Source organism: Epinephelus moara, chromosome 2 (assembly GCF_006386435.1).
Source record: "Epinephelus moara isolate mb chromosome 2, YSFRI_EMoa_1.0, whole genome shotgun sequence".
Lineage (NCBI taxonomy): Eukaryota > Metazoa > Chordata > Actinopteri > Perciformes > Serranidae > Epinephelus > Epinephelus moara.
The window spans coordinates 4,049,147-4,059,795 of NC_065507.1; the positions used below are offsets into that span (position 1 = coordinate 4,049,147).

General features: G+C 42.6%; 1 protein-coding gene across 1 annotated transcript in view; it reads left to right on the forward strand.

The window, feature by feature from the left end:
• Positions 1-10,649, forward strand: part of zgc:153039 (uncharacterized protein LOC767698 homolog) — a 112,699-nt gene that overhangs the window by 81,224 nt on the left and 20,826 nt on the right. Inside the window, exon 10 of the mRNA XM_050066957.1 lies at positions 8,984-9,176. Within this exon, the coding sequence (XP_049922914.1) occupies positions 8,984-9,176 (193 nt within the window). The remainder of the gene's footprint in view (positions 1-8,983; positions 9,177-10,649) is intronic.

Sequence of the window (10,649 nt, forward strand, 5' to 3'; positions counted from 1 at the left end):
TTGAAATATCATTGATGTATTATAGAAAAGTTATATATCTTTTTATAAATGACAATTTCACTGTGGTATCGTGATACTACTCAGAACCATGATATTTTCACTGGTATCGTACCGTGGGTCCCAGTTTTGGTACCGTGACAACACTAATCTGGAGGGTTCATCTGCAAAAACTAATAAAAAACTAAACGGGGCGTCGGTGGCTTGGTGGTAGAGCAGGCGCCCCATGTACAAGGCTGTTGCCGCAGCAGCCCGGGTTCGAATCCAGCCTGTGGCCCTTTGCTGCATGTCACTCCCTCTCTCTCTCTCTCTCTCTCTCCCCCTTTCAAACTTGTCTGTCCTATCAATTAAAGGCTTAAAAATGCCCAAAAAATATCTTTAAAAAAAGAAAAAAAAAGAAAGAAAAACTAAACAACGGTGTTCGGTACTCAGTATTCGGCCAAGCGTTTAATATTATTCGGCTTCGCCACAAATTTTCATTTCGGTGCATCCCTAATTTGATGGGATCAAAACGGACCCTTGCAGACATATCTAATTTGATGGGATCAAAACGGACCCTTGCAGACATATGAACATGGACCAGCTGACAGACTGACGTTACTATCCCTAAAGCCGTGCTTTAAGCATGGCTGAAAATGAATATCAGCAGGTGCATTGATATTGTAAGTTTACAACTCAGATTTTGATATGTGCCTCAAAAATCCACCATCTGATCTGGTTCCAACTACTATTAATAATTTTGGCACATAAAGTGGAGGTTCTGTCTCAGTGTCACAGGATGAGAGTCTAGAATATTAGTACAACATATTAGCTTTCAGCAGCTTTGATCATTTAGAAGTATTCAGTTTTAAATATCTAACCTTTGGTGTACTCGCATTATCCTTTGCCACTCCCTTATCAATGAAGAAAACTTGACCAATGGGAGGGCTAATGACTGTCTCTGTCCGATCTCCCTCTGTTTCTCTCCTCCTTTAATTTAGCCTCCTGGTGGTCTCACCCCCTGCTATCCTCTCCATATTTTAGCACTCTCCTGCTGTGTGGTATTTGGCAGCGATTACTTTTAAGAGTCTAAATCTGTTCGTATATCTGCGGAGGAAGCCACTCGGTCATTTGAGCCACATTGTGTAATTACCGCTGAGACTATTTTAATGGCTGTTTATCCACACGGCTGCAGTTATTGCAGGGAAATTGGGGTCAATTACATGATCCTCCAAATACGAGGGCACTTCAATCCGCCGCGCAGCTCCCAAACTCCAAGACCCCCTCGACTCATTTACACTTAAATGGCACACACATTTAGGGTAGTATATTTTCACATATACATATATGTGCAGTGAATATATTAAGACACTTATTCATATATGAATTCAAGCTCATGCACACAAACACTGAGGGGTCTGCAGCAGTCTGCAGAGGCAGGTTATTATCGACGTGTGGTGTTTGTTTTAATTGCTCCTGTCCCAGCATTAACTCTGTATGTGTTTTGACTCTGCCGTGCAGTCACACATTAGGGGATGGTGTGTGTGTGTGTGTGTGTGTGTGAGAGTGTGTGTGGGGAGAATTTGAGTTGAATTAATTATGGTTTGTGTATCGCTGAGATTAAGACATCACTTTTGGTTAAAATCTAACTCTTTTAAAAAATATTTAAGTGTAACTTTGCCCCAAATCTCGCTGAGTTGTATATTTTTATCTTGCCAATGTAACTATTCCATTAAAGTAACAGCCCCTAATTATAGTCGAGGGTATGTCTACTTTGCTCAAGTGTGTGTTTATCCCACCAGAGTCTATTTGCATGTATAACATTAGCTGCCACGTACTGTTAATTAGTATTACAGTGGTTGTATGGCACAATGGGACAACACATTGCTGCAGCCTGGACTGCTGGAGCGTCTGCATGAGTCAGTCACAAACACTGGAAAGTGAGACAGGGTGGGGCGAGAGGTTTTAAAAACTCATGATGTGAAAAGCCGAGCAAGTAGTCACGAGTCAAGCCTCAGCAACACCGACTGGAAGAACAGGATGAAATTAGCATTAAGCTGGTATGTTGTGCCTCAGAACTTTCTGCCTCTACTTTTGACTCTTCTCATTCCCCATATTTCTAAATAAACAGCAGGCATTAAATGTCTGCTAAAGAAGTGTATTCCTATCAGGGAGGAAAGTGTCTGAAAGAGGGATTTAGACCATCACGTGACGATGAAACTCTCCAGTGAAACCCAGACAAATGGAATTCTTTCATGGGTGTAGCAGCTATTTAAAAGATTTCTTGGAGAAAGTTAGTTCATTTTCCAGATGGCTCACTCACTCTTATGAAATTGCTGTATTTTATATTCTTTACACTGAAAGTAAAAGAACACGCCCAATCTCATATCTCCCTTTCACTTTATGCTTATAGCACCTTCAAAAACACAGTTACAACGTGTTTTACAATGAAGCTAACATTTAAAACAAAAGGTGAATAAACCAGCTAAAATGTCACTAAACTAAAATCAGGATGATAAATGAAAATCAGTAAGATAGTAATAAAATAGACAGACAGCTCAGATGAAATCAGGATATGTTTTCTGATAGAAGTACGTTTTTAGGAGACTTAAACAAAGCCTATGACTCACACAGCCTTATGTCCTCAGGCAGGTCGTTCCACAGCCTCGGGGGCCTGATTTAAAAAAGCTCTGTCCCCTTTAGTCTTCAGTCTGGACTCTGGAAGAGACAAAAGACCTCTGCCGCAGGATCTCAAACTATGCAAAGGTTCATCAGGGATTAAAAGGTCTAAATGTGATGTGGAGCCAGGCCAGAAACTTCAGAACTAAATGAATACTTATCAGTGCACTACTCCTTTTGCAACATGCATACTTCATATTTCTATAGTTTAATGTGTCTTGAAATGCATCGCAAATGAGACGCCATAGATATATAACTGAAATAGCGATGTATTGCTGCGGTCATAAAAACAACTTCACCAAACAGTTTTCTTGTTATTTGTTTCTGTCTAATTAACTGCTAAAAGAGCCCACACCATCTGCCCTGTGCTGCAGATTTGTGATGCTGTGTGTTCACATCGTGCTGCTCTGCAACATCCAGACAATAAAATGATTTCCCGAAGAAGTGTTTTATTTGTTTAGCTGTCGTTGTCATGCGTCACTGTGATTGGTTCAGCTGTTTCAGTGTAATGAGACGCAGGATGTGACTGGCTGAGAGTGTATTTATAAGTCACCACACCCAATGAATCTGTGGTAAATTTCACCCAGCACTTTCGCATTTTCTCTGCTGAACCAGAGAATCAGGTGCTTGAAGACTCTCACACAGTCTGTGAGCCTAAGACCTGTGGCTTTGCACTTATTGTTGCACTTAAATGTTTAAAAAAGAGTCTAGAGCCCAGACATCATCCTACACCAGGAGGAACCCAGGCCCTCTGCACCAGCATGAGGTCTGACAATCACTCTGAGGTTTTCATCCTGGTACCTAACAGCAGTCAGGGTACTGTTGGCTATGACATGGAGGTCTGTGCGACCCATCACTTGGTGTCCCAGGCAGCATAACGTTCACCACGGCGTCTCCAGACTCTTTCACGCCTGTCACATGTGCTCAGTGTGAACCTGCTCTCATCTGTGAAGAGAACAGGGCGCCAGGGTGGACCTGCCAATACTGGTGTTCTCGGGAGAACGCCGATCGATCTGCATGGTGCTGGGCTGTGAGCACAGGTCCCACTAGAGGACGTGGGGCCCTCATGCCACCCTCATGGAGTCTGTTTCTGACAGTGTGGTCAGAAACATGCACACCAGTAGCCTGCTGGAGGTCATGTTGTAGGGCTCTGGCAGTGCTCCTCCTGTTCCTCCTCACACAAAGGAGCAGATAGCGGTCCTGCTGCTGGGTTGATGCCCTTCTACGGCCCTGTCCAGCTCTCCTGGTGTAACGGCCGGTCTCCTGGTATCTGGTATCAACCTGATTGGGCTGCAGGTACGGCCTCATGCTACCAGTAGTGCCAAGGACACTAGCAGAAGACCAAACTAGAGAAGAATCAGTCAGGAAGGATAAGGAGAGAGCAACTGTCTGTGGACACCACATGTAAAACCATTCCCTTTTTGGGGGTTGTCTTGCTTTTGCCTCTCCATTGCACCTGTTGTCACTTTGATTTACACCTTGGTGTTATATTGTGACCATTAAGTGTTCCCTTAATGTTTTTTGAGCAGTATAAATGAAGAGTTAAGGGATCATCATTTCACTACACACCAGGCAGTAGCAATATCTAGAAATCTTTCCACCCCTCTAGTAACAAGTCCTGGTGAACCACTTTTTCGTACCATGAAATCCTGAGATTAACAAATTCCAGCTCAATTTTACAGACGAAAGAAAAAGGATCATAAAGTATAAAAGACTGTGCAGGATCTGCCCTTGCTTTGTGAAAATAGACTTGATAGTGTGGGAACAAGGTCAGTAAGTTGTAATACTCTGCCTGAAAGTGTATTTCTTTGCTCTTGCTAGACTTCAATAATTCAGTTTGAGATTCTTATTTCATTAGCTTTTTGAACCCAGGTGGATGGATAACCATGATAGAAAATCTGGTTTTATTCCAGCTGCTTTTTTCAGTGGAATCCTCAGTGGTTTGTCAAAATCCCTCTCAGTTTGAAGAGCAGACATTTGGGAAGTCTTCACAGGTGCTTGATGTGAGGTAGCAGCTAACAAGAGGGTTTTCTTATCATGTCCTGTAAAGAAGTTTAAACAAAGAAATAAAAGGACCGTGTCCACACACACTAAGAAATCAAGGTACAAGAATGGACCTAAAAGGGCACAAATGTTTTGTCCTTCCTGTTGTACCCTAACAGGGTACAAACACTGTACCTTTAGGTGTTGGCGCATTTCTGCACGGTTTTGTCTGTGCCTCTGAAAGAATATTTCTGCACTTTGCATGACAAAAATGCTCCGTTATATCATTTTTCATTCAGCCATGGCTCCACTTCTGCCAGTGTGCCAACAGAAAAAACATTCCCCAAAGGTTGTCGTGTCTTGTCATGTCATTACCTCATTTATACAGTCTGTAGTCACCAGTGTTGGGCAGTAACACGTTACAGTAACACCGTTAGTTTTGGCAGTAACTAATACTCTAACGCGTTAGTTTTTAAATTCAGTAAGTCAGTTACTGTTACCAAATGGTGCGTTACTCTGTTATTTTTGTCCAGGTTTTAAAACGGCGCGCAGCATGCAGCATTCCTTCATAAGTTCTCTTTCACTAAAACATTTTAGCCCTAAACAATAAAAGATAGTCAAGTCAGATAGAGATATATGAACAATTCTTACCAGAGCATCTTAATGAAACACGTCTCTCACCATCTCTGAAGTCACTGTCGACCTGCTGGCCTCACCACAGTGCAGTAACGTTACATTAAGCCGTAGCGCTTCTGCAGATTTTTAGTCCCAGTAACGTTATATCCAGTGACGTGATATCTGTTACCCCGAGGAAGCTTTTGTTGTGGACAGACAGTGTCTGCGGTGTGCGACAGACTCGACATCATCATGTAGCTCTTCAAATGTTCTCTTTAGCTCATTTTTCATATTTGTATCCAAGTACCGTAGTTGTAACACATTTAGCTGCCTGACAGCGAGTGACTCCGCAGTAGAAGATGGTTGCATGTTTCCTATACCGTTCAATTGCTTTGTCAAGTTGTAGTCTAACAGTCCCTTGGTTAAAGTCCATCTGCTGTCGCTTAGGCGATGTAGCTACGAGCCAATACAGTTAGGAAATGTTTTGGGCTGCAGGGCGGAGTTTCCCAAAACATCAATAAACGTTGTCTTCTTTGTGGCTTAGAAAAACTACACTGCAAAAAAGAAAAGCACGTAGCGCCCTCTAGTGTCCCCACTCAGTCATCTACAGCCAGGATTACTTAGCATTACTTAGATTACAGCATTACTTTTTGGTTTAAGTAACTGAGTTACTAACTAGTTACTTTTTAATGAAGTAACTAGTAACGGTAACTAGTTACTATTTTTCAGTAACTAGCACAACACTGGTAGTCACATATAGACTACATCATAGAAGGATGCCGGTGATCAGCTCAGATGGGTCATACCGTACTGCGTGTTATCATGTTCAGTTTGTTCCCATTAAAACACTGTGGGCAACATCTGCAACATTCCCCGTTCTGTTTCTGCGTCCTAAGTCTGCCTGAAAGCAGCGGGGATAAGGAGCTGACCTCCAGTCTGTTCTTTCCTCATCCCAGTGATCGGCACATCTGGGTGATGTTAGTATATTTGGATGTGTTTCCATTCACATCCCCTATAACCAGTGCTTAATTTGAGCCACAACGTACTGGAACGCACCAGGATCTTTTCAGAAAAGGCCCTGGTGCGTTCCGGAACTAATTTGCATGGGTCTAGAACTTTTCACATCTAAAAACTACATACAGTATTGGCTGATGTCACTAGTGTTGCAGGGTGGAGTTCTGCCGGTTGTGGGTTGAACGGGGGTCACAGACAGGAATACAGCGGTCAAATAGCCTACGGCGGCTCCGCGGCGCAAGATAACAACTTACCGGCAACAGAGAAGTCCGACTCCAGGTCCAGTAACCTAATTTCCTCTTTCATTGGCGTCATGACTGCCCAGTAGTACCTCAACAGCCGAGCCGTGGCAGCACACAGGTATGTGACGTGTCAGAGGAGAAACGAGCCGTTCACATTTCTCTCTTGTGGCAGGTAACGCTCCACAAACCTCACCGCACTTTAGGGACTGTTCTTTACTTGTGAAGGGACTGTTCTTTACTTGTCAGGGGAGGAGGGTGGCTGGTTGATTTTTATTTTATTTATTTATTTTATTTTGATCCCCCCTATGTTAATCACTTATTGATGCTGTTTTTGAAGTATGAATAAGTCAATAAGTAATTTATTCCATTGAAATATCATTGATGTATTATAGAAAAGTGATTTATCTTTTTATAAATGACAAAAGGCACATCTGCCTCATTTTTGCTGTGGTATCGTGATACTACTCAGAACCGTGATACTTTCACTGGTATCGTACCGTGGGTCCCAATTTTGGTACCATGACAACACTAGATGTCACAACCATTTCATTCGGAGTTGCGCAGTGAGGCGGCTCGGGTGCCACTTAAAAAAGTGTTCCCCCACTTTTGGGAGTAGGGGAACACTGCTCTCTCAGAGGCCCAAAGTGTTCCCCTACTTCTAATTTTACGAATTAAGCACTGCCTATAATTGCAGAGCAACGCCGTCACACAGTCCTGTTCTTATGCATTACTCTCTCTGTGGTGCAGCTGTAGCTGACCGGCACACCAGAAACCGGCAGATGCGTCTTCCAGTTCCAGTGTATTAATTTGTGCTTGCCATAGTGACTTAATCGCACACCATTCTGTTAGTTGTGCTAACCTTAATATTTGTTTATTGTGTTTCATATCATAGGCCCACACATCCTCTGCCTGACCCTCCATGTGTCCAAGGCTATTCATTTATTTTAAATAGTCTAGGCTATTTAATCGTTCTTTATCTTTGTTTTTTGTTGTTGGGTTTTTTTTTTTTTGTTTTTTTCATTTTAATACAAAGGTGTAACCACTGTGTGAACACATGAATGTTTCAGACCTGCAGCACTGGATTTGAAATTAACTGTAATAAACTGGAGCTTCTGTGAAACAACACGAGCCGTATCCATTTAACATCAACATCAGTTCCTCTGAGGTCATTTTGGTGAAAGTAGTGTCATAAGTAACTTATTACTCTACACAGAGAGTAATATTGTAAAGTAACTTATTACTTTCAAATGAAGGTAACTAGTAATATGTAATAAATTATAGTTTGAAAGTCACTGAGGCATACAAACACAAGGCAGTAATTCTAGTTATATTCTTAAAATATTTTTCATTATCATAACCAGCATGTGTTATATGTGATATTATAATGTTCTGTTCCACTAATCTGCAAAAAAATGTTTGCAGATATTTGACAATCAAGTGATTTTGATGTCTCAGTGGAGCGGGTAAAACATGTCTCTGTTTAAATCAGGACCAAACACATCAGGCCTTTATTAGCAGCAGTAGAAGAAGTGGCAGTTTGATCAACAGATTTAAAAGCTGCTTCAATCAATATTGTTTTATTAACAATTAATAAAATGGCTATTTGTAATGTGAGAGGAGTCGCTGGTGGTAATGAACCCAGAGAGAATTATTCTGCATGTTGGATCTTTACTATGTGGTTTACTTTTACTGCTCTCATCAGGCTTGTTTCCAGCCGCGGCAGGCAGCGGAAAATCTGTGATAAACCCACTGAGCAGTACCTGCCCAGCACTGAATGGCAGACAGATAAAGTTAGCGACTAGCTGGTGAATAGTGAAGGACTTACAGTAGCAGCTGAAGAGCCAGATATTTCCCAGAGGAGTTGGCATAGATAAAAAAAAAAAGAGACATGTCCAGAAACAGGACTCCAAATGAATGCTAATGTTTGTCTGTCTGCTGGATGGGTAGATAAGCCGCTGTTTGCTAACACGTTCGCCATGTCAGCTCGATAAGGTGATAATGTGTCATGTTTACAGCTCGCTGTGCTGCCCCCAAGTGTAAAAATCAATGTAAGGAGATTTTACCCATCAAGTTCAGCACAGGCTGTTTCTTTGTGTTAGTGAATGAAGACGTCTTGTTAAACAGTCACAAAGTAACTGCTGTTGACGCCTTTTAGATTATGATTCAATTCAATTCACTTTTATATATTATAAAGCCCGGTATCACAAATCACAGTTTGCCTCAGAGGGCTTTACAACATACGACATTCCTCTGTCCTTGGACGCTCATGGCAGATTAAAAAAACACCCCTGAACAGCCCTTTAACAGGAGAAGAATGGCGGCAAATAGGACACTAAGAATGACTTTCACCTGGAGGGAAGGAGGAGTGTTTTAATGCAGCATGACAGACTTAAATTAGTCATCTGAAATTCACATGAATATATACACAAGCATGTCTTCCACCCCAACTTTTACCTCTCCTGTTCTCCTCTCAGGCCCACCTTCCGTTACTTCACCTGGCATACGTGCGTGTTGGGCATCGTGGGTTGTGCCGTCATGATGTTCCTGATCAACGCCATCTACGCCTCGGCCAGCATCGCCTTCATGCTGCTGCTGCTTCTGCTGATTCACTACCTCAGTCCCACCTCCAGCTGGGGCTACATCAGCCAGGCTCTCATTTTCCACCAGGTCTGACACACACACTCACACACACACACACACACACACACACACACACAGTCACACACTCTCAATACTGCCTTGTCATTACGAGAGCAACTAAAATCTCATCCCCATAGCTTTACAAGAGCCTGTACCTCTGCCAAGCAATCGTTCTATCCGGTTTATGGAGACACACAGACACACACACACACACACACACACACACACACACACACACACACACACACAGACTGATCTCTGCTGCCTCTCCCTCAGCCAAGCACTTTGCATTTAGCAGACAAACACACTCACACATACACACAACACTGCCTTGTCATTCCTACAGCAGCTATCTATCACATTTATATCAGGTCTACCAGACACACACGCATACACATCAGCATCTTTCCCCTCAGCAAAGCTCTCTACATTTATTACACACACACACACATACTCACAAACATACACACTCACAGAGCTTTACATCATCCAGCTCTCCATGTCCTCTATCTGGCATGCCTGTTGCTCTCAAGGAGAGGGGCCACCGTTGCCAGGAGGGCCCGTTGCCGACAGGAATCATTGCCAAAGCTGCGGGCAGGGGTTATGGGCAGGGAGAGTGAGGGTGGCTGGGTCTGCCAGCAGCTTGTCAGGAGGCAGAACATTATTACAACCACTTAACTTATTGAGCTTTTCCTCCTCGTCCTCCGTTCCCTCCTTCCCCTTTTCTGTTCTCTTTATCTACTCCTCCTTCTCTCAGCCCAAGACAGCAGCCGGGAGCAGAGGCGGGTATGAGGGTGGCCAACCTGCCAACTCATGCCAACCTGTCAGACTAAGAAGGTGACATGTATTCGGTTTAGTAGGCTAGTATCATGGATGGATTACTTAACAGGCCTACCAGGTGCAGGCACTGGGCCCCTGTTAACATTTGCTAAAAAGTCAATCAAAAGAAAAAAGAGACAAAACAAGCACAAAGAGACTCACATTAAGAATAAAATGACCACAAATACAAACAAAACAACCTGAAAGAGATAGAAACATACCACAAAGAGATGCATATTGGCTACAAAGGCACCTCAAACAACCACAAGAGATGCAATAAAAGAAAAAGGGACACAAACAGACAACAAATGCAAAACTACAAAGACACACAGAACAACCTCAAATACACCCAGATGAAGTAGACCATGAAGAGAAAAAATAAGAACACCAAGTAACACAAAACGACCACAAAGAGACATGAAATGACTACAAAGAGACACAAAACAACCACAAGATGTAAAGTGACCACAGAGACATAAAATACCATAAAGAGACACAAAACAACCACGAGAAGCAAAATGACCACAGAGACACAAAACAACCACAAAGACACACAAAACAACCACAAAGACACACGAAACGACCTTAAAGAGACGCAAAACAACCACAACGATAAGCAAAATGACCACACAGAGACACAAAACAACCACAAAGAGACACAAAACAACCACAAAGAGAAGC